This window comes from Microcaecilia unicolor, chromosome 6 (assembly GCF_901765095.1).
Source record: "Microcaecilia unicolor chromosome 6, aMicUni1.1, whole genome shotgun sequence".
Taxonomy (NCBI): Eukaryota; Metazoa; Chordata; class Amphibia; order Gymnophiona; family Siphonopidae; genus Microcaecilia; species Microcaecilia unicolor.
Genome location: NC_044036.1, coordinates 286,281,879 through 286,306,394, shown reverse-complemented (window position 1 = coordinate 286,306,394; position 24,516 = coordinate 286,281,879). Strand labels below are relative to the sequence as shown.

Genomic DNA, 24,516 nt, shown 5'->3' with positions numbered 1-24,516 from the left:
GTATACAACCTCCACCACTCTTAAGTAATGTGCAACACCAGGCTCTAGAAATGTTGCTGTTGTCAAACCCTATTACAAATCAACTTCCTGGACATTCAGGGCCAAAGATTCCAGTATAGGCAGCCAAAGGGCAAAAATGAGCAAGTTTTAAAGGAAGTATCACATTATCCTGAATACAGAGTCAAGGTCCAGTGAATTTAATGTCTTATGTCAAAGGTCAGCTGACCAGTGTCCACTGCCCTTTTCTTCCCTGGGGTGCTTTATATCCTTAGGTGTTGAGGGGTGATCTTTTTCCCTTCATGGAGCCCCTTCTAGTTTTAGTGATGCTGTTTATTAGCTTGTGACTTTAAATTTACCAAACACCAGATCCCCCTCCCCCCCATTGATTTATTTTGTTAATTGGCTGAGGACCAAAGCTGTAAACATTGCATAAATTTCCTTTATCCTGTCCAGATGTTCCCTTAATCCTCTTTCAGCAGCACAGTTTCTCTACAGCTGTCTCTTCTCTCACACCTCCTTGTTTTCCCTCTTGCTCCCTGTCTCTACAGTTGATTCACTTTACCATTCCTCACTTCCTCCAGTATTTCCTTTCTCAATCCCTGGCATGTCTTCAGGTGATTGAGGACTGTGTGATCCACACCGTGTGTAGAGGCTTTCACCAGTGTCTGAATCTCCAGCTCTCAGTCATGTTCCTCCCATATCTACTATCTTTGGGTTGTGCAATTTTCCCTTTAAGGGTTGGCTGTTCATTGACTTCGCCAGAGGTAAGTTTCATATTATTTGATTTTATTTCTTTGACTTTTGAAAGCACTTTTCTGGAAAAAAAAATGTTCCAGTAGTAAACAACAAATATAAAATTGAGCATATTTCATTGTATCACATATGATACCTTAGAGATAATTTTAGAAACAATAAATGTCATTTCTACAAGTGAAAAATGGTATATATCTATATCAATATCTATATCTATATATTGTACTTGTATGTATGCTGTGGTACACAAATTTAAATAAGGCATCGTTTGAGTGGAATACATGTGTTTCATGTTTTGGAATGGCAATTAGGGATGAATTCTATATATGGTATTGAAAAAATTGGCGCAAAAAGTGCTATTCTATAAGCCATGCTTAAAGTTAGGTGCAGTTTATAGAATAGCAATTATACCCAGGAATCGCATCTAACTTTAGGCGCGACAAACTGAAACGTGATGCAATGTACTTGCATACTCCTCTTATTCTGTAACTACCTGAATAAATTTTAGGAAGACCCCCATTCCACCCATGACCTTCCCATTTCTGCACCCCCTTTGTGAATTCACACATAAAAATATAAGTGCGGATCCCACATCTATATTTATGTGCCTATATTTTAATTCAATCTAATTAGTGCCAATACGTGCTTGTTAACAAGCCAATTGTTATTCAATTAAATTGCATACACAAATTGGGCTTGCACCCACATTTGCGCACACAATTTTTATAGAACTTGGGGGATTGTATAAAGGCAACATTGGTACTTATGTGCCTTTATAAAACAGGCTTCCAGCACAACTCAAGTAACACATAAATCCTCACACACAAATGCACACCTGCTGTGAAAAAGTGTAAGTTTGTATGTATTCTCTGTGTGTGTACTTGCATATTTTACATAACATATATTCGTATATGTCATATTTGGCCTCTCTGCCCTGTTCCCTCAAGCTATATCCTTTGGAATACCTATGTATTTCCAAGTGTCTACTGTTTACATATGGATTACCTCCCCCCCCCCCCTCCCCGTGCCCTTTTCTGTGTGCAAAATAGGCTTTGCACATAGAAAATGCTTAATAAATGACCCCCTTGTATGTAGCCAGTACTCTTTTCTTAATCACTTTCTGATACAGGAGTAGAGATTGGGGAATATGTACAAGCTAGTGTGTTTACCAGTCCTTAGCACATCCCAAACTAACTAATTATAAGGCATTTCTACACTAGAGCAGGTTTTCATCAATGGAAGTCAAAGTGTGCTGTTAGGGGATCTTTGGAAGTAATTTTGTGGATTCTTAATTAAGTGTTTGTCTTGTTTCCCATGTTGTGATTGTTGAGGGATGAGGGTCTAATAAATCCAGCCCCTGATGCATTTGGTAGTATCAGTTCCCTTGTTCCTCTTTTTGTTGAAAGTTTTCACATATTTTTTCAAGTAATCATAGACATTACAAATGAGGTAAGTTACTGCATTTATGTTTCTTGTGGAAAGGAGTACATACATTTCTATGAAAATGGATTGTGATATTCTGTTGTTTTCCAGAAAGTGCTGAAGGCGTTGGAACCAGCAGATCTCTCTTTCTACTTTGGCTCAAAGTCGCTGTCTGAAGGTATACAAAAACCATTTGCTGGGACAGGATTCCTTTCCATGTTTATTTTATGTTGTTGGATTTTTTTTTTCTTGAAATAGTTTGCAGTTGAGTAATTTCCACACATTAAATTTTACTGATCCTAAAATTTGACAATTTCTTCCATTACCTGCAAAGGAGAAGGACATAGCTGTGGTGTGCTGACCCCCTTTTATCACATCTCCTGCTCTGATCTTTTACAATCAGATCTTTGGCCTGAGTAACATATTTATTTTTAGCTTGTTACAGTGGACTCCTTTCGGAGCTCTTTAAAAACACGCATAGAGGTAAAACTGTATACTTCCAAATGTTGAATTATTATAAATCTTCATGTATATTTCTTGTTCAATGATCGATAGTAAGGATCGTCTACTTGCAGCTTTGCTTTCGAACCTATAATGGCTACAAAGGTGATATTTAGCAATACGTGGATAGTAATTAGTCTTTCCAGTCATGCTACCACAGACAAGTTCTCAGATTTGCCGCTGAGGTGCCCTCTGGCATTCGATATTTGTTAAAGGCTGTGGTCAGTAGATTCTTTGCATGCAACTGAAACTCTTGTGTTGTACACCCAGACTAAAATGCACTGATTGATTAAGCAAATGGAACTTGGGCAATCTCTGCACTGAACTTAGGGGTCAATATTTAGCCACAGTGGTCAGTGCATATTTTTAAACACTGGCTGCAACATTTAAAAAATATATATTTATGTTCAGTGCCACTTCTCATATAGTCAGTATCACAAAATATATGTGCTGGCAATTATACGTGACTAAAGTAACTACATACTATAGGTATATTTATAGCTGCTGAATCCCTCAGATTCTGTATACAGTGCCCAAAGCTAGACACTGAAAAGATCTGCACTAAACTAGTATTCACCCTTTGCAGATAATAACTTAGTACAGATCTCGTGGCTAATGTTGGGTGCTGGATTTACGTCTTCTGAAACTTGGTGTAAAGCCAGCGCCCAACTTAGGTGTGGAAATGACATTATTCTATTATATTGCACCTAACTTGTGGGAACGCCCCGATCCACCCATAATCCTCTCATAGCCATGTCCCTTTTGAGTTGCGCACTATAAAATGTAGACGTGGATGTTATAAACTAGTGACAAGGGCGGATGCATGCACAAATGCAAATTGTGCCAATTAACTCCAATTATTGATTGTTGATACCTCATGGACTAATTAACTTGCACGCACGTCTGCCGTGGGTGCCCAAATTTGGACAACCTAGTTGGGGGTAAATGTATAGTTTTTTTGCTCCTGCTCTCAGTGTATGAACTCTGCTCACTCACTCTCCCCCAATATTCAGTGCTATTTAACCAGTCAGAACAGCTGCTGACCAGTTAAATTGTGCTTAATCGGCTATCTGCCGATATTCAGCAAGGGGATAACTGGTTAAAGGAGTGGGAAATAGACCAGGCTGACCAGGGGCAAACGAGGAGACTTCAAATGATGGTGAAACGTTTATTAGTAAAGACTCGACACAGCACCGTGTTTCGGCACTGAGCCTGCTTCAGGAGTCTTCATGTAACATATGTAAAACCATCAAAAGGTAAATGATGTTGATAAAACCAAATGTCACTCGGAGCAGAGACAGCTAAACTGGCACCTGATTTCCAGTATTTAAACAAAGGTCTTTTTCAAGACCATATTTCTATATCTGGTTGTATCAAGTCTCCTCGTTTGTTCCTGGTCAACCTGGGGGCTTATTTTCAAAGCATTTAGACTTATAAAGTTCCATAGTCTAAGTGCTTTGAAAATACGCCTCCTGGTCTATTTCCCACTCCTTTTGTTTCTCTCTAGACTAGGCTCTTACCACAGGCCTTTGTGTGACTAAGTGGAGGTATCCAGTTGTAGAATTGCCCCTATATAGATAGTGCTGGAGTGATTAAAGTAATTTTCACATGGCGCTATCCATGTGAATATGGGTAGTCAGAAGAGTTATATGTTTACTGGCCACCATTAAACAAATATAACTCCTTTTGGCCTGGTTATGTGTATATAGTGGAGATGGTGAAAATGTCAGAGGGCAGTGGCATCTTATACACTAACGGGTTTATTAAGATAGACGCTTACACGGACAAGGGTCCACTTGGTCAGATGGTTATGGCTGTGCTGCTTATGATGCCTTGATTTAAAAATCATCTTCTCCAAATCTCCCTGCTTGCCAGTGCCTGGAAGATGACAACATACATTTTATGGATCTCCTTGCTTCTTTCAGTGCCAGAGTTTGCTCTTGTCAGCCTGTCCTGCTCCTCTGAGGATGTGGACAGACAAACCTTGTGCTCCATGGAGGCCCTAGAGGAGCATTATCTGTTTGAGTTCCAGCACAAAGATGATCTCCTTCTTCCCTGGCTTACAACAGAACAACTTATCAACTCCTCCCTACATCTGCTGAAGCAGGTTCCTGAGAACTGTTTCACAGGGGGCAGATCTGTGCAGCCCCCAGGGGCTCGGTCTTTAGTCTCTTACTGCCAGGGACGTCTAGTGAGTATCCCTCAGAATGATGAATTTACTGTGAACCTGCAGAACCTGCTCTTCTATCCTTCACATACATGACTTTCAGTAAATCACTTAAACTCCCTGTGTTCAGACTTCTATTGTAAGCCCTTTGAAGATGTGACTTGTAGAGATATGTATTAAAGGGATTCTCAGGACCATGCAGAACACACAATCAACAGAACCGATCTTCCCTGGCCTAATAGACTATAAATTACCTGAATAAGCTTTCTGCAGTATCATTCATTAAGGATTGGTGAGATCTGGGTTCAAATAACTTTATTTTCTTAATGTATCCCTTTAGCAAGGTGTCATCATGATGGATGGGAGAAAGGTTTACCTGCAGCCCCTGAAGAGTAAATACTTGTACCTCTTTGAGAATGACACTGTCTTATGGCCCCATATCATCTTTAGCACACGGAAGATGAATGGCACAGTTGAAGGTACGTATACAGCTTAATATGACAGGAGCTTTAGCACACTGCAAATGTGACAACACCAGAGTGGTTTCCTGAGCGGCAGATGCTCTGTGTCCTGTGCCTGCTGCAGCTTCCTAAAGAGCTGTTCCTCCCTATAAAGCTACTTCATTTGCTGCTGTGGCAATTCATAGGATGTCAATGAGAGAGCAGTACCGTATTATTGTGCATATAAACCGGACACAACTATAAGATACACCCTAGTATAAGCCGCACATTTTCTACTTTCATGTAAATGTGCCTCTGCAAAAGCTGCACCTATGCATTAGCTGCCGCTCGGATGTGCATGCACATTATTGTGCACTGAATGCTTGCATGTGGGTGTTAATGTGCACAGTACAGGTGGCTGAAAAAGATAAGTTTTAAATGCAGATTGTAAGCAGCAGAAATGTGAACGTATCCAATCAAAACTGAAAATAAAGGGACACGTAGAGGGGCATTTTCGAAAGGGATGTCCACATTTCAATTTGGTCGTCCTCGCAAAATGACCCGATCCAGAGGCGGGGAAACCCGTATTTTCAAAACAAGATGGTCGCCCATCTTTCATTTCGATAATATGGTCAAAGACATCCAAATCCTGAAATTTGGTCGTCCTTAGAGATGGTCATCCCTAGACATGGACGTTTCTGATTTTCAGCGATTTTCGAAACCAAGGACATCCATCTCAGAAACAACCAAATTTGGTCATGGGAGGAGCCAGCATTTGTAGTGCACTGGTCCCCCTGACATGCCAGGACACCAACTGGGCACCCTAGGGGGCACTGCAGTGGACTTCAGAAATTGCTCCCAGGTACATAGCTCCCTTACCTTGTGTGCTGAGCCCCCCCAAAACCCACTACTCACAACTGTACACCACTACCATAGCCCTTACGGGTGAAGGGGGGCACCTAGATGTGGGTACAGTGGGTTTGTGGTGGGTTTTCGAGGGCTCGCTGTTTCCTCCACAAAGGTAACAGGTAGGGGGGATGGGGCTGAGTCCGCCTGCCTGAATTGCACTGCACCCACTAAAACTGCTCCAGGGACCTGCATACTGCTGTCATGGACCTGAGTATGACATCTGAGGCTGGCATAGAGGCTGGCAATCAATATTTTGAAAGATATTTTTTGAGAGTGGGAGGGGGTTAGTGACGACTGGGGGAGTAACGGGAGGTCATCCCCGATTCTCTCCGGTGGTCATCTGGTCATTTCAGGCATCTTTTTGTGCCTTGGTCGTAAGAAAAACACAACCAGGTAAAGTCTTCCAAGTGTTTGTCAGGGACATCCTTGTTTCTTTCGATTATGGGTCAAGGACATCCAAGTGTTAGGCACGCCCAAGTCCCGCCTTCACTACTCCTCCGACATGCCCCCTTGAACTTTGGCTGTCCCTGCAATGGAAAGCAGTTGGGGACGTCCAAAATTGGGTTTTGATTTTACCGATTTGGATGTCCCTGGGAGAAGGACGTCTATCTTCTGATTTATGTCGAAAGATGGGCGTCCTTCTCTTTCGAAAATGAGTCCAATATTTAGGCACAGAAGAACAGGTGCCGATGTGTGCTGATGCTTCTGTTTTTGTCTGCAAAACCGTTGTGTGCATGTGCCAGGCATGCTCCTCCTCCCACTTTTGGTTTAATAATGCGATTTAACCATGCATAAAATTTAATACACATTGCCTTGTCCACTGCATATTTATGTAAATAGGAGTGTGTATTAACCGCGACCCCTCTAGTCAAAATGTAAACATGAGTCTCAGCTGCGACATATATGCGGGAAAATACAGTAGTGGATTCTCTGTATCATTGTGGCTGTGAGTGCTACTCCACCAGCACCCAAAGTCTTTGCTAGTCCAGGTTATGATATAAATGTGAGCCAAGATTTAATCTTGGTGATTAAGTGCTGGACCTGTAGGCCACTTTCTGCAGTATAACAGTAAGAACTGCCACCAGTTTGAAGCCGTTAAGAAGCCAGTATGAGACACTGGTGAAATTATTTTTAAGAAGCTGCTCAATATCTGAACTGGTAAAGAAGTACTGAAACATTTGTTTTATTGGCTTCCACAGGCAGGAACCTACCTCAGATTCTTCCACGTCTTCAGAGACAGGCTGTGGGGAGTGTGAAACATCTGGAGTTATTGATCATTGTGGGACCTGATGTTTACCGCTTCCACCAGGAGGACACAGAGAGATACATCCTCACTAACCTGAACATAGTAAGCCTGTGGTGGTGGTTGTGGTGGGGGCACTCAAGGCACAGCAATCTTACTGTGTTTCTGTCAGTCAATTAGACCCACAGGTTCTGAGAGCAGAATAATCCACTATTTCTGGGATGGGCGGGACAAATTGTTTGTTCTTTTGGCCGCTGTAGGAGACAGGGTGCTGGGCTCGATGGATCCTTGGTCTGTCCCAGCATGGCGATGCTTATGTACTTATGTAAGGAAGGATGCATGGTTATTCCTATTATTTTAGCCAGAGGCCCCTGGGTTTACAGGTGTCTCAGCAATTCTTCTTTCTGAAGAAGACTAAATGTGGGACTGATTGTAACTTGGAAATTATGGAATATTAGTATTTAAAGGCTACTTACATTCAGGTATAGTAGGTATTTTCTTGTCCCCAGAGGACTTACAATTTAAGGGGGTCTTTTACTAAAGCGCGCTCACGTTTTTAGTGTGCGCTAAAAATAGGCACATGCTAAATGTTACAGATGCCAATGTATTCCTATGGGCGTCTTTAACGTTTAGCGCACACCTATTTTTAGCACGCGCTAAAAATGTGAGCGTGCCTAAGTAAAAGACCCCCCAAATTTGTGCCTGAGACAATGGGGGGTTAAGGGGCCCTTTTACTAAGCCGTGGCAAAAAGTGGCCTGCGGCAGTGTAGGTGTGTGTTTTGGGCATGCGCCAGGCCAGTTTTTACCACGTCGTTTTTTTAGTGGGACAGGAAAAGGGCATGCGGTAAAACTGAAACTTGCACATGCCTAAAACTGACCTGAGCCCTTAATGCCACCCATTGATCTAGAGGTAAGGGCTCACGTGCTACATGCGGGGTGACTGGTCGGCACGCGCCAACTGCTGATTACCACCAGAAAGGCTGTGCATGGGAGGAAATCAAACATATAAATTATGAGTGACCATACTCACCCGCAAATGCGCAGTAGAGACTTCCCTCTCTGTCCCACCCCCGCGTCAATACGTGATGACGGCAGCGGGACAGAGAGGGAAACTGCGTGAAGGGGAGGGAGGAAGAGAGGGAAACTGCGCGAAGGGGAGGGAACCGCTGAGGTCGCTACCGCTCCCCCCCCGAGGTCGCCGCTACCGCTCCCCCCCGGAGTCGCCACCGCCCCCCTCCACCTGGCCCAGGCCCCCTGTTCGCTATTCAACTCACAGCGCCGAAACCGCAGCAGGCAGATCAGCTTCAGCTCCCGTCGGCCTTCCTTCACTGCCCGTGTCCCGCCCTCGTGTGACATAACGTCGGCAAGGGCAGTGAAGGAAGGCCGACAGGAGCTGAAGCTGATCTGCCTGCTGCAGTTTTGGCGCTGTAAGTTGAATAGCGAACAGAGGGCCCGGTGGAGGGGGGGCAGTGGCGATTCTGGGGGGGAGCGAGAGTGGTAGCAGCGACCTCGGGGGAGGGCAGGAGACATGGGAGGTCTCAGAAGGCGGAGGGCCTTGCAGCTGGCTGGGAGGGAGGGAGTGCAGGGGGCCATGGAACTGGGAGGGGAGGGGAGGGGGCCTTGCAGCTGGGAGGGACAGAGGGCCTTGCAGCTGGCAGGGAAGGAGGGAGGATGCTGGACATGGGAGGTCAGAAGGAGGGTGGCCTTGCAGCTGGGAGGGGTGGACAGAAGGGGGCCTTCGAGCTGGCGGGGAGGGAGGGCCGGGGGCCCCTTGCAGCTGGGAGGGAATGGGGCCTTGGAACTGGGAGGGAGGGCTGGAGGCCTTGGAGCTGGGAAGGGGGGAGGGGGGCTTGGAGCTGGGAGGGAGGGACTGGGGCCTTGGAGCTGGGAGAGAGGGATGGAGAGGGCCTTGGAGCTGGCAGGGAGGGAGGGAGGGAGGGCAGGAGGCCTTGCAGCTGCAAGGGGAAGAGGTCCTTGGGAACAAAACATACCAATACTCACCCGTTTTAATGGGCTTAATGGCTAGTAATTAAATAAATCATCCAGGCATTAAGGGCATGCTGCAAATCTGAAATTACTGCCAGGGGGCTTGGTAGCTTGGCGGTAGTCTCATTTTGGCGTGTGCTGCAAGCTCATACAGCTTAACACACCTTTGTAAAAAGGTTTCTAAGTGACTTCACCATGATTACAAAGAGCCACAGTGGGATTTGAACTGAGCTTCCCTGGTTTTCAGCCCACTGCTCAAACCATTAGGTCACTCACCCATTATGAACTGTAATAATTAGTGCTTAAAATATTTGTAACAGTAACAGAAAAAGGCTAATAACTGTTTAAAGGGTTGCCAATGATTTTTTTGAATCACAGGAAACACCGAGATTTCCGCCATTTTACAGATTAAGCAAACAAACAAAAAACAAATCTTACATATGTATTTAAAGTAAGACAGAAATTCTAAGTGAGATTCAGGAAAATGAGAAGGACAGTGCTGCAGCTGGCCACGTTGTAGGATTCTCGGATAGGTTAAGCTGTGAGGGAGGGGATCCAGAGGTGGGTTGGGGAGAGCAGATCCTTCTGCTTGGTGGTACAAAGATATGAGCAAAAGTAGTAACTGGGTCCTTCTTTCTCCTGTCAGGGGGCAGAGCTGTTGAGAGATGCCTCTCTGGGAATGCCGTTCCGGGTGCACCTGGTGAAAATGATTATCCTGAGTGAGCCAGAGGTATCAAACTCACACCGTGACATGCGCTGTACCATGTCATGCTGTGTAAACGCTCCTGCACCCACATCTGAAAGGACAGAAAAGAGCAATGATTTTATGGTTTTATTTAACTCTCTTCTTGTATTTAGCCAGATATACAGATCAGTGCAAACCTCAGCTCTTCCCTGATAAGTGTTTGTGAGTGGAGTAAGAAGGTGAACCCTGAGAATGACTCAAATCCCAATCATGCTGATCTGGTCCTGTACATCACCAGGTACTATATAGACCACATAGGAGGGGCAGAGAGAACTGTGACTCTTTCTTTCTTTCTTTCTTTCTTTCTTTCTTTCTTTCTTTCTTTCTTTCTTTCTTTCTTTCTTTCTTTCTTTCTTTCTTTCTTTCTTTCTTTCTTTCTTTCTTTTTTATTGTGGCAGCTTCCTTCTGCTCCCTTGGGCCTTCAGCTCTTGGAACCAGTGCTGAGATTTTGGTTCCATAAGCCAAAAAACAGGGTTAGGAGCCACAGCTGATCCAGAGAGTAGGAGGCAGGATGGGGGGAGGGGGGGACCAAATTAGAGACTTTTCACATGACAGTGTGCAGCATGACCCCATCTCTTGCTAACTGCAATGAGTATGCAGACTATGTGAATGACCTACCAGTGCCCCTGTAATCTGTTTGGTTTAGTGCTCAATTACCACCTGGTAAGAAACCGCAGGACAGGTTTGAAATTCAGAGAAAAACTGTTCAGAATTCCAAAAGCACATGTGACAAGCAGGAATTTTAATCTTTTATCAGCTAACAGTTTATATTTCCAAGTCTTTTTGTTTTATAATTTACACTGTTTTCTTAGTACCCCTGGGCACAGCCATGTTAGTTGGAGTGATACCTGAGACCTCACACTTTCTGGATGTCACCCACACACTGCATAATCCTATTAGATCTCATTCTAGGAAAGGCCATTTGTGGCTTTTCCTCAGGATTCACTAGATTTACAGTTAAAAGTTGTCATAAGCAGATGGTGGATAAGGTAAAAGCTGGTGGGATGTCAGCAGAGTTGGCTTTGGTGCAGTTGGTGCCCCGGGCAGGAAGGTTCTAAGATCTATAATTCCATGTGGGAATGTTGATGATGGCAAACCCTTCCCCCTGCTGGTCCCTGCCCGTGGATATGTACCCTTCTTGCAACCTCATTCTCTACTTTTTTGTTTTTAATGAAGGCAGCAGTCGTGGCCCAAAAGGGTCATGAGCAACAATGGCTAGTCAGGAGAAGCTGAGAGCTAATTTGAGGTGAGCATTTACCTCATGTTGACAGCAGGTAAGAGATTGTCATGGGGTACTCTCACCCTCAAATTCCTCCTTTCCTGGTGCCACTGGCATGGGACTCTTGCCCCTGCCTTGTGTCACATGGCACCCCATCCTCTTTGCCTTACCCTAAATTCAGTCCCTGGTGTCTGGAGAGCAGAGTACTGGGCAAGTAGGCAAGCAGTTTCTCTGTTTATTATGCAGTGTGCCAAAATATACACAAAGGCCACCAATGGTTTAATAATAGTTATTTGGTTAGATTATTCAAAATTTTCAGAGGGAGGTTTATTGTTATAAATTACACAAGTTGCAATTAATGCTCTAGGCAGGGAGAAAGCAGTTCATAGACATAGGCATTGACCATTTCCACCAAGCCCTTAGCGTCTCTTCATTCCACGTCAATCAGTATCACTAAACTAGCACCATGACTGCGAGCAAACACCAAAATGTGGAGCTGACTCCCGGTCTTGGAGCAGGAGCTGTGATGCCTGGTCTTGCAAATTATGTTTATGCTTATTAAAAAGCTTGATGTACCACCACTGCTTAATGTAGATCACAACAGTTTACACAGCAGTTTATAAATAAAAGCCAATTAAAAAATTACTTGAAAGAAACTCCAAAATAAGACAGGAAAGGGGCATTCATCCAAGAGCATTAGGCACACAATTAAAACTAGACAATCTCAGTTACTGCCAGCCATGGGCGTACAGCCCTCACCACTGCGACCCCTGAGACAAGGTCCTAAAAGCAAGAGAAAAGAAATGAAATGAGTTTTTAGTAAAGAAATCAGGGAAAAGAAAACTCTAATCTCAAGAAAGGAGGAAGCTCATTCCATAGTTTTGGGGCAATGCAGAAAAAAGCTGCAGAAGGTAAAAGAGGTTATGAATGGTCCAGAGGGGGATAAAACTGGCAAAACTGATAAATCCCCTCTGTCTTCAAATGTTCTCCTCCTAGTCCCCCACTTGGCCTGAACTTTCAATTAAAACATAACAATTCTTTTTTTATTTTCTTTATTTTTTCAAATGGATGGTACACAAGATGTCTGTGGCATAGCCCAATTATGAATACCTCTAACATATCCTATCTCAAAGGTATTACTAACATTTACTAAAATAACCCAGTTACTTCAGCAACAATTTTAACCAAGATCTATAGCTCTTTCATCCACAGCAATAGTTCCTCCTTCCTTATCCATAATTTTGTAATTTCTTTTTATTCCTCCCTTGCCCCCTTTTCTCAAACACATCCCTTTCATACCCCAATGCACTTTCGAACACAGCTCTGGGAAGGTAGGATGCAGAAGTATAAGACACACAAGAAACTTGATTGGAAGATATTTCTGCAAGTGTGGAGTAAGGCGATAGGAGGGGGAGTGAATGCGGTGAGAAAAGAAGGGGGAATGGCAAGGCCTAAATGAAACCCACTGGTGCCTGTTTGAAGAAAAACCACACCAACAATTCTAAAGACTTAAAACACCACGGATTTCCACACTTGTTTTGAATAAAAGGGAAGTACTTTTGATATTTGCAGTTTTCACATTTCAGGATCTTATATCACTCTGATTTCATATGGGACTTGACAGGACCCAGCTGCTGTCCAGTTTATACTAGCATGAGTCCAGTGTACTCAAGGGGGTTATCTGCAGTTTAGACAGAGGAAAAAGCAGATGTTTCCTCTTCTGTGATTATATCAGTTTCTGTCAGTGTATTCTCCTTTTTTTCCCTTGTTGTGTTTTTGTGATAGTTTTCTCTTCTGTTGTCTTTTCCCTTCCCTGGAATGTCCTCTGTCCCCTCTCTGTAGGTTTGATCTAGAACTACCTGACGGAGACCGACAGTTGCGAGGGGTCACACATCTGGGAGGTGCCTGTTCCACTTCTTGGAGCTGCTTGATTACAGAGGACACTGGTTTCGATCTTGGCATTACTATGGCTCATGAGATTGGGCACAGGTCAGTGGGAAAATCTCATTCCCAAAACCACTGTTCAGACACTCGGTTTGAACATCAGGAAGGGACTAGCTGAACTGAGCTCTCTAATCAGGAGCAGAGCTCTCAAGAGATCAGGTCCTGGAGGTGATCTGCAGGCACAGAATCATTAGGTTTGCTACCCCTGGGTTACGAGGGAAATACATTACAGATCTCAACCTTATTCTCAATGTTAGGCCATTGTGCTATAGTCATCTCTTTATTTCTGAATGTCACAGTTTTGGAATAAATCATGATGGTGAGGGAAACAGGTGTAGCAGCAGCAGAAGTATCATGGCCTCGGAAGGAAGCTACAACAGTGTGGACCTCACTTGGTCTGAGTGCAGCAGGGAGCAGTTCTGGCACTTTATCAGGTAATACCTGGGTCTCAGCTGTGAGATGTCTTTCCGACCACATCTGTCACCAGTTCTAATTCAACAGTGCAGAGATACATAGACAGAACACACACATGCATATCGGTATAAATGTAGCTGTAACCTACGCACTATATACTCTTGAACTGAATGTGTACACTTTTCTGATTTGTTTCATAGCCCCTCCCCCCCAGGGTCTCTGTTGCAGTATATTCCATATGGCAGTGGCAGGCTTGGAAGCCTCTGAACAAGTTGAAACCATTTATGTTGCCTCATTCCTCAGCTAGATCCCATGTTCCTTGCAAACATATCTTACACATGCCAGCGTAGTCAGTCCATGATTTCAGAGGCCCATGTGGGGAGTGGTGAAACGTAATGTGTGCTGGACACATGAGAGCATTAATTCTACATCTCTTGCTAACAGCAGTGAGCATGCAAGCTGTGTGAATGACCTGCCGGACCTGGAAAGTGGGATCCCAGGTTGGAAGCCTGGCCTTTACTATGGAGCTGATGACCAGTGCAGGATTGCCTTTGGGAGTACAGCGATGGCCTGTACTTTCTCCAGAAATGATCTGGTGAGAAGGGCAGCAGGATGGACCAGCTAGGACCTGTGGGCTTGTCTGATGGGAACATGTGGTTTAGACAGGTAGAGGCAGATTTCTACTTCTGTTCTCTGTTAAGCCTTATCAGAATGGTCTAACAGTTAGGTTACATGGCAGGCCGCGATGCTCAGAGTGGACCAATGGAAGAAGTGTCCCAATGTTCTTCTTTCACATGACTATATAGGTCCCTACCCATATAAAGAAGGGGCCCATACTATCTGAAACCTTCATGGACAATGTCATGCCTGGTTAATTTATGCTGATCCACTAAGTGGTATCGCAGTTTAGAAAGGGTCAAGTCTCTGCTGCAACCACACAGGCAATAGAAATATAAACTAGCAGCATGTCTTAAAAGGTATTACCCAGATACCCTTCTCCTCCAGTGTATGTCAGAATGGAGAGAGTTCTGTGTGCATTCAGAATGGCACAGCACTTACTCTGTGTGACTATATCCTGTTATTGCAATAGTATGGCTACAACCCTAAAAAATGTGAACCTGAAAACTAGATGAATTTTTGGAGGAAAAAAGCTACTGTCGGTTGTAATGATGTTAGTAGTCTGTGGAGGAAAGTACTGGATGAAATTTAATGTGGAAAAATGCAAAGCGATGCACATTGGGAAGAATAATCTAAATAAATCGTAATTACCTGAGGCTAGGGTCAACCTTAGGAGTCAGCACCCAAGAAAAAGATCTAGGTGTCATTGTAGACAATATGCTTAAATCTTCTGCCTAGTATGTGGTGGTGACCAAAAAAGCAAACAGAATGCTAGGAATTGTTAGGAAAGGGATGGAAAATAAGATGAAGAAAATTATAATGCCTCTGTATCGCTTATGGTTTGATCTCAACTTGAGTATTGCTTGCAGTTCTAGTTGCCATATCTCAGAAAAGATATAGCGGAATTAGAAATGGTTCAAAAAAGAGAGACCAAAATGATAAAGGGGATGGAACTCCTCTCATATGAGGAAAGGCTAAAGAGGTTAGCGCTCTTCAGCTTGGAAAAGAGATGACTGAGAGGAGATATGATTGAGGTCTACAAAATCCTGAGTGGTGTAGAACAGGTAAAAGCGAATCAATTTTTTACTGTTTCAAAATGTACAAAGACTAGGGGACACTCAATGAAGTTACATGGACATACTTTTAAAACAAATAGGAGGAAAGTTGTTTTTCACTAAATGAATAGTTAAGCTCTGGAACTCGTTGCCAGAGGATGTGGTAACAGTGGTTAGCATATTTAGGTTTAAAAAGAGGTTTGGATAAGTTCCTGGAGGAAAGGTCCATAGTCTTCTATTGAGATGGATATAGGGGAAGTCACTGCTTGCCCTGGGTTGGTAGCATGGAATGTTGCTACTATTTGGGTTTCTGCCAGATACTTGTGACCTGGATTGGCCACTGTTGGAAGCAGGATACTGGGCTAGATAGACCATTGTTCTGACCCAGTATAGCTATTCTTAAGTTCTTATGGCCCCAGAGGCTAAAGATGGTGGATGTTGGGTCATTGCTATGGCTAGAGGGTGGCTTTGGGCTTTCTCCTGGATCACTGTGTAAAAAATGAATTTGTCAGCTGATGGGAAGGTTGAACTCAACAAAGAACTCTGTGGCTGATTCTGTGTGAAAAAGTATGTGAAAGCATATAAGAGAAAAAAGCTATCCTGTGGGCAAGTGAAACTCTGTCCATCCATGTTCACTGCTGATATAATCACTGCACCTGCTCCTACAAAGATGGTTAGAGTTATTGTCTGTGGTAGATTTCAAATCCATTGTAATTCTCTAAACACTATTACAACTGGTATCTTCTATAACAAAAGAAAACCCAAATGGATTGGGGCCTAGAAGCTGCTTCTAATCAGATATTAAAATTTTTGTCTTGTGCCCTTAGGACATATGCAGTGTCCTGTCCTGCCACACCAGTCAATCTGACCTTACCAGCTGTGCCCGTCTTCTCGTTCCTCTCCTGGATGGGACAGAATGTGGAATCAATAAGGTAAATATTGGCAGGTTGTCAACAGGGACCTGGTTGGGAAGATCTGTGATTCCCCTCAGGGCCGCTGAGGGGGGGAGGGCAGGGGGGACAAAATTCCCTGGGCCCGGGGCCTCCAAGGGGGGCCCGGCGCCGGGGTCTCTCTCCTTCTCCTGCTCCCAGCCGGCAGTACCCTGTCTCACCTGCCTGCCCTCAGCTCCGTTGATAGCCCCCCTCCATCCGCCACCATGACCGGGCCCTCTGCATTCAAATCGGCAGCGCCTCACCTCCATGTGAAGGCGGCAGATCGCCTCCCTTTGGGCCTTGCGGAAACAGGAAGCGATGAGGGCGGGACACAGTGAGGGAATCAAGTTGTTTGTAACTACCCTGTGGAGGGCTTGCCCATTCACCAGATGCTTGTGAAACCTATACAATGAAAGCCACAGGACAATGTGGTGGTTTGTAAACAGCAGTGCTGACAATTTCTGTGTGCAATAGTTCCTATATGCCAAGGAGGAGCGACGTAATCAGCTGCTGAAAATTGACTAACAAAAGGTCACACAGTGGATGTTGTTGTGACGGTTTTACAGCACATTACAGCAGTGGATATTATTGAGTACTATGAACTGTCTGCCTCATTAATGTGATGAATCAGGATTTTTTTCATGTATAATGGTTTGATATTTAAATTTCTAAAGACATTTTAGGTAACTAGTATATAGGGTGAGTGGTGGTTGAAAGGTGATGAATGAGTGGTTTAATGTTTAAAGTTAATAGCTAATATAAGGCATAAGTATTTATAATAAAGAGAAATTTGCATATATAAGTTGGAGTTTAGTGTGGTGTAATGTTGTTTATATACTCCGACTGAATTGGTTTTTCTTCCCCCCTTTTTGTAAGAATTTTATCCCTGCCAAGATGCCAACACACAGACAGTCGTCTGCATAGAAGAGGCCAATAAGATTTGATAGAGGCTATGTGTTGAACGTCTTAGTCTGGAATAGCAAGAGATATTGCAGGGCAAGACTGAGATGCACTGGCAGAGCTATGTATTGGGGTCTCAGTACGGGAATAGAGGGAGTGTTGCAGTTAAGATGAAACTGAAGCTGTTTTACTTTTCTAAAGTCACTTTCATATAACAGCCTTTTCTAATACTAAAATAGTAACAGAATATTAGTGCTATGTGACCTGTGCTGGTTTTCTCACTGTGTTCCTCTTCTTCCCAGTGGTGTCTGAAGGGCCGGTGCAGATCCCTGGAAGAATTGAATCCTGTGGCAGTGGTGCATGGAGCCTGGTCCAGCTGGAGTTCCTTTTCCTCTTGTTCACGCACCTGTGGAGGGGGGATCATAAGGAGAAGCAGACAGTGCAACAACCCCAGGTAATCAAACATCTGGTGATGGCTCTGTCATTAGGCAGTGGTGAGGAGGCCACAGCAAGTGCCCTCAAAACACCTCAGTGGTGGCAACCTCACTCCCTCCCCTCTAGTAGTGATGGCTCTGTCATTAGGCAGTGGTGAGGAGGCCACAGCAAGTGCCCTCAAAACACCTCAGTGGTGGCAACCTCACTCCCTCCCCTCTAGTAGTGATGGATGTGTCATTAGGCAGGGTGAGGCGGCCACTTCAGGTGGCAAATTTTTAGAGGCCACAGCAAGTGCCCTCAAAACACCTCAGTGGTGGCAACCTCACTCCCTCCCCTCTAGTAGTGATGGATGTGTCATTAGGCAGGGTGAGGCGGCCACTTCAGGTGGCAAAGTTTTAGAGGCCACAGCAAGTGCCCTCAAAACACCTTAGTGGTGGCTACCTCACTCCCTCTCCTCTGCCCCCTGGTTCAACTCTCTGCATCTCTTTTCACTCCCTCCCACTGTTGTGCATCTCTCTCTCCCTCTCCTCTGCCCTCAGATCAAGTATCTACCCCTCCCCTGCCCGTGGCCCGGCATCTCTCCTCCCGGGTTTACCTTAGAACCCGTACAGTACTCTAGAGGTTGTCAATGTGGCAGCAGTTCACATACATTGCCTGTCCTGGTACCACAGATTTCCCTCTGCCATGTTCCACTCTTGCTGATGTCACTTCCTGTTTTTGCATTGGTGGGTTGCAGCAGAGGGAAGTCTGCAGGGCCAGCGCAGGCAGTGTATATGAATGGCTCTTGAAAGAGAGTTAGCAGAAGACAGACATGAAAATGGAAAAGAGAAACTGGCACCAGCATGATGGAAAAGTAAAATGTCCAGACATCAAAAGTAGAAAAAAATGTTTTAATTTGAATTTATTAACTGGAATATGTTAGCATTGGGAAATGTGCATTGTAGATGTTTTTGTATTGTGTTAAGTACAAGAAGAAATGCATTTCTGTTTTTATTTCTCCAGTGTTGCAGTACATGCCGAGTTTGACTTCTTGGGAATCCCAGTTCAATTTTTGTCTTCATATTTCTACTTATAAGTTGTCATCCCTTATTCTTTATTTGGGTACGATATAAACGAGCTGTCCAGCAAAATTTCTTCTTCCCTTTGGTGGTATCCCAAATCCTGACTCCCCATATTCTCTGATTCCTGGACTATTTTCCTCTGTTGTTTCTAGACCTGCTTTTGGAGGCCATGGGTGTGATGGGCCAGGTCTGCAAGCAGAAATGTGTAACACTCAGGTAGGCTTCTGTCTTCCATTGTCCCTTTTTTCACTGCCTTTTTTCTTTGCAGTGTGGGGATTCATAACCTCATGATTTTTAGACATCAAATGGACAAAAGAGTACATAATATTTGGAGGAATTGAGGACTCTTTGAGAGTGACTCTTGCAATACTGATCTTACAGTGACTGTAATACAATACATAAATGTCTCCATTCCTATCTGTTCGTCTGTCTTTCCTTAAGGCTTGTTCAACAACACAGGCAGATTTCATGACGGAGCAATGTGCAGCTACTGACAGCCAGCCACTGTCCTTAGGCACAGGTGTACTGTCCTTCTATCAGTGGACCTCTGCTGCCATGTACACCAGTGGTAAGCAGACAGCATAAGAGACATTTAGTAGCAGATCCACCTTCCTGGGACACTCCTGTCACCTTCCCTTGGGCAGTACCAGCCACTAACTGTCAACATAATTCTGACCAGGGATGGAAGATGTGGGACAGTAATCTGCCATAATGTGTCATTGTTGCAGTGGCATTTTGTATGTGTGCTTTGTGTTGCATTTATTTAGAAAGTGGAAGGTCAGCATCTGGGGACAGCAGGCATTAAGTAACAGTAAAAGGCCATTAATTCTTCCCATGCATGCAGTGCTTTCTAAACAATGTTGAAATATTTAAACTAGTGGTGATAGTGCTTGAGGCAGTGAGTATGTTTAACTAATTGCCTTTGGGATGCAAGTGGATGGCTCAGAATATCTATGGAACCCAGAGGCAGCTATCACAAAATTCGTAGCTATACTTTTGAGTTGATTTGTTAAATTTTGTGCTTCAAGTTTACCTTTGTTTTATATGGTTTTGAGATTTTTGTTGGTTAAGGTTGATTTTTGTTGGTTGAAGCTTATGAATGCTTGCTGTAACCCACTTAGATTTTATAGATAATGCAGGGTAGAAATTTGTTAAATAAATTAAAAAATAAAATAGAAATAACCTTCAGCTGTGCCTGTATATGTTTGTACTGCAGATATCCTGAAAGGTCATTAGTGTTACGGTGTGCTCGCTTCTGGGATAAGGTCATGGTCTTGGAAGAGTAATCACTATCTTCTGTGTCCTCCTTTTTCTGCTCCAGGGGATGCCATGTGTAGATACTTGTGTCGAGCTAAGGGCAAGAACTTCATGGTGAGCCGAGGAGACAGCTTTATGGATGGTACAAGGTGCCAGCAGGACCAGGAAGGCAAAGATACTACTTTCAGTCTCTGCATTGCCGGAAGATGCCAGGTGAGCCTGGCATGTCACAAGGCAGCCTGGCATTTGGGTCAGTGTATCCTATGCTGGGGTCTACATTGATAGTGGGACTAGGTTGAAAGAGGAAAGGGCATCTCTTACCCTGGCACTAAGCAGCCTACATTGTGCTTCATGCCACTAGTGGAACTGGTATGGGAAGGGACAGGGCATCACCTGTACTGTCAACATCTGCATACAGTGCTATCCCTACTGTTCAGCTTTAGTGTTCTCTCTTATAGGAGTTTGGATGTGATGGCAGGATGCATTCTGAAAAGGTAATGGACCAGTGCATGGTCTGTGGGGGAGACAACAAAACTTGTGCCCTGAAAACTGGTTCTTTCACAGAGGGAACTGCCAGAGGTAAGTTCCAAACTTCTGCCTGCTGTGTTCTCTCCTTCAGACTGGTTCTAGCATGAGGTAACCTCATTATGCCTTACAAGACCCTCACTGAACCTAATTTCTGTCTTCTTCTTCTTCCAGAGTATGAGACTTTCCTAACTATCCCTCCTGGTGCCACCACTGTTTATGTCACCAACCGGAAACCTCTCTTCACACACCTGGGTGAGTGTTAGGGAACTTCACCAGTGTATTTCCCACAAGACCTTTCTCAGTGAGTGGTCACTCACCTTACATAGGTGGTATACTAAGGTTTGCAAGAATTGGGCAAGGACATTCAAATACCCAGCAGGGCTTAGTAGCTTGCTGGCAGGTTGGGCTCATGTTGCGTCCAGAGATGGGGGAAATAAACCTCTTAGAAACTAAGGCGATTGATGGTATCAAAAGTTGTGAAATAAATAAATTACTGGAAGCCAAGGGGTCTGGATTTAAAATAAGTTCTCTAAGTGATATCACATCATCTAGGAGTCATAATTCATGGACATTCTAGTTCTGAGAGATTACAAATCATCTGTGGGTTCAGTCATTGCTACCTGATCCTTCAGCCTTCACTACACACAGGGGGCATGTCAGGGAAGAGCAGCAGTTGTATGTGGAACTGAGAGTGAGAGTGGCAGTATCGACAGGAGAAAGAGACCAGAGTACTTCTCATTGTGCTGAGACACCTGGCAGTCAGTAGTAAAAGTCACATGATTAACCTCTCTCTCTCCATCCTTTCCTGACTTCTCCCAGCGGTGAAGGAACAAGGCCTGTATGTGGTAGCTGGGAAGGGAAGCATTTCCTTGAACACCACACATCCCTCCATCTTGGAGGATATGCGGATTGAGTACAGAGTCTTTCTAACCAAGGATAACTTGCCTGAGATGGAGGAGATTCACATCAATGGGCCAACTTTAGAGGAGACAGAGATACAGGTAAGGTAGGGAGACTGAATGGGTATGGTGAAGAGATTGAAAACACGCTAGATTTAGAGGACAGAATGGTTAAGAGATCAAAAAGATGTCAATGACATGAAAGGATAGAATTGGTGTGGCTAAGCTAAGTGCTCAGATGATATACAGAACAGTGTCTTTCTACACCTGAGTGTTAAATTGACATGTTTTGAAATCCCTCTGGCTAGAATTTGTGGGTATTGCTTGCTTTTATGCACTGCTTGTTATCTGCATCTTACTCCATGCCTCAAGTTGTTATGAGATCATAGACAATTGAACAAAACATACCTGTTGGTCTTGAGGTCGTTCCTCTGATACTTTAACCATACCAGAATCTTCCTGCTTCTCACTTCCCCTCTCCTTCCTCCAAGGTCTACAGGAAGTATGGAAGAGAATATGGGGATATCACCAATCCTGACATCACCTTCAGCCTTTTCACCCCAGAGGAAAGACAGACTTACATCTGGGCACCTCTACCCAGGACCTGCTCTGTGAGCTGTGGAGAAGGTGAGAATGACCACCGCCAGCTGAATATTGATTGGCCTTATTTCTGTCTAACATCTGTTACTCTATATTTTCTGACTACTTCCATCTCCACTTACACCTATGCTGTCTATTAAGATATTTTAATGTGTATTGTGTTAACATTGTAATTAGCATACTATACCATAATGTGTATTGTCATTGGACTATGTTTACTGTTATAATCATCATTGCCTATGTTCAGCTTAGTCTTGCTGTACACCAGCTTGGGTGAATTTCTACATAAAGCAAGGAAATAAATCCTAATAATTAGATAAATAAAGGACATAGCTGGATAAACCTACATGTGCAAGCTGAGCTGTCAGCTTCAAGTTGTAAAAAGCATGCTGAATGTGTTATTAAAATAAACATAGAATGACAAGATTTTACCAGGAGGTCTTGTGCATCCATAGTATCCACCAACATCTTGGAATCTGTGTCTAGGCATTTTGAGTTTCTTCTGCTGAATTGCAAAGTTTATCAAACGCGCATTCAGAGAATTTTGACCTTGGTTTAAAATAGAGTGATTACCCTGTTAGTCCATTTGAATGTATAGAAATAAAGCAATATTTAATACATTTTTGACCAGCTTTTGGGAGCTCAAATGACCTTCCTTTGGTCAGGATACATTTTGTCATGCCCAGACTTGTACAATTTGCTTTTAACTGAAGCCATAATTCTATGTGGAAACCTGTAAATCTATTATTACCACTGTGGTACCTTTTTGGACCACAGCATATTGCTGGGTCACCCCAAAGCAGTCATAGTATTGCTTGAGCATTCAGTTCACAAGAAGTTTCTCTCCTACCTCTTAGCATGATGGAGCCTTGGAAAACTGAATGTGATTATCCAAAGAAGGGGAGGGGGAGGAGACCCATTTTATTCACAGGGAAAGAAGCTGATTGCAGGATGCAAAGAATGACACATCTTTCCTGTTTTCTCCCTCTCTCTTTCTGTTCTTTGTATCAGGAGTACGGGTGGTAGATTACACCTGTCTGGACCAAGTTATGAATGGTCCAACAGACAGTGAATTCTGCTCTGATTCTGTGCAGCCTCCCACGAGGATAGAGCCTTGTGTCATGGCACCCTGCCCTCCCATGTGAGTACTGCTAAGCCTGTTTATGCCCAGTACAGATGGTCAGTTTCTTGGGTAATTCACTTTCCTATAATTCTCCTCAGCTGGAAGATGGGAGACTTTGGCCCATGCAGCGTCACATGTGGGAGCGGCACAAAGGAACGCATTGTACGTTGTGTGAAGGAAGAACGAGGTTCCCTTCTGACTCTCCCTGACTCACACTGTGGAGACTCTGCCCTAAAACCTGCATTCACAGAGAAGTGCAGTCCCGGTCCCTGCCCTGCGAGGTACTGAGAGAGATGCTGAGATCAGGGCCAGCCTTCCTTTATCTTCTCTTCTAACTAATTCTTTCTGTAAACCTTTTCATCTTTCTTCCTTTTCTCTGTGCTTCTACCTCTATCTCCTTCCTTGTCTTTCTCCTTCTCTTTGTCTTTGTGTCTATTATAAAACTTTTATCAAGGAACTAAATACCTTCTTCAGCAGTTTTGGGACATGTTGACATGATCAGACTAGGGTTGCCAACCTTTGATAGAGGAAAAGCCTGACACCTGTCTTGATTCATGCCCCTCCCTTGTCCCACCTCATGCCCCATCCCAAGTCCCTTGCCTCACCTACTGTTGCACCTTATCCTGTTCTCCCCCCTTTACACCCAACCGTCCGTACTAGGGTTGCCATCTCAGAAGAAAAAATGATACATATTATTTCGCAAACTCTGATGTTACGACAAACTACAGTTATATTAAAGTTTTGATGTCCCTTCAGTAAGGCCAACACACAATTCCTCCACTGAAAAACACTATGTAGAGACAACTTACCATACTGTAATAGCACTAACCTCCAGGACTCAAAAAGCAACAACTTTATCCATGAAAGGCAGCTCTAAAACACCAGTACATTCAGAATACCACACCTTGATCACACATGCAAAACACAGACAGACACTCAGCAAATATGAAACAAGAGACCACACATCAGTAATAGAGATAAGGCAAAAAACTGACCTGGAACCCTCAAGAAGTTAGACTTGCTATACAGCAATACTAAAGACAGAGAAACTGAAGTGGAAGATATCAGAGATGCACATTTCCCATCTTCTGTCTGCATTCTTATTTGTCCTATCCAGCATCTCTCCTCTGTGTCCCTGTTCCAGTCCTCCCCTTATATTAAGTTCTCCCCTCTGTGTCCCTATCTCTATGTTAATGTAACCCATTTCCCCCCAGTCCAGATTCAGAATAACTTCATTACTCCTCCCTCATTCCAGGTTCTGCATAACTCCAGCCCCCCCCCCCCCCCCCAATCCCAGGACCAGCATATCTCCATTCCCCCCCTCCTAGGTCCTGCATATCTTCATTTTCCTCTCCCAAAACCTGG

At 44.0% G+C, this 24,516-nt stretch overlaps 1 protein-coding gene across 3 annotated transcripts in view; it reads left to right on the top strand.

Annotated features, from left to right (window-relative positions):
- The first annotated feature begins 469 nt into the window (after positions 1 to 469).
- Positions 470 to 24,516, top strand: part of ADAMTS13 (ADAM metallopeptidase with thrombospondin type 1 motif 13) — a 57,002-nt gene continuing 32,955 nt past the window's right edge. For all 3 annotated transcript variants that reach the window (XM_030207709.1, XM_030207708.1, XM_030207707.1), the window contains exons 1-21: positions 470 to 764; positions 2,287 to 2,353; positions 4,602 to 4,867; positions 5,184 to 5,322; positions 7,392 to 7,540; positions 10,068 to 10,151; positions 10,280 to 10,404; positions 13,228 to 13,374; positions 13,629 to 13,763; positions 14,188 to 14,338; positions 16,244 to 16,348; positions 17,551 to 17,702; positions 18,897 to 18,960; positions 19,186 to 19,312; positions 20,066 to 20,214; positions 20,460 to 20,580; positions 20,701 to 20,781; positions 21,349 to 21,530; positions 21,920 to 22,055; positions 23,040 to 23,169; positions 23,250 to 23,432. In XM_030207709.1, coding sequence (XP_030063569.1) covers positions 687 to 764; positions 2,287 to 2,353; positions 4,602 to 4,867; positions 5,184 to 5,322; positions 7,392 to 7,540; positions 10,068 to 10,151; positions 10,280 to 10,404; positions 13,228 to 13,374; positions 13,629 to 13,763; positions 14,188 to 14,338; positions 16,244 to 16,348; positions 17,551 to 17,702; positions 18,897 to 18,960; positions 19,186 to 19,312; positions 20,066 to 20,214; positions 20,460 to 20,580; positions 20,701 to 20,781; positions 21,349 to 21,530; positions 21,920 to 22,055; positions 23,040 to 23,169; positions 23,250 to 23,432 — 2,771 coding nt within the window. In that variant the 5' untranslated portion in view covers positions 470 to 686. The remainder of the gene's footprint in view (positions 765 to 2,286; positions 2,354 to 4,601; positions 4,868 to 5,183; positions 5,323 to 7,391; positions 7,541 to 10,067; positions 10,152 to 10,279; positions 10,405 to 13,227; positions 13,375 to 13,628; positions 13,764 to 14,187; positions 14,339 to 16,243; positions 16,349 to 17,550; positions 17,703 to 18,896; positions 18,961 to 19,185; positions 19,313 to 20,065; positions 20,215 to 20,459; positions 20,581 to 20,700; positions 20,782 to 21,348; positions 21,531 to 21,919; positions 22,056 to 23,039; positions 23,170 to 23,249; positions 23,433 to 24,516) is intronic.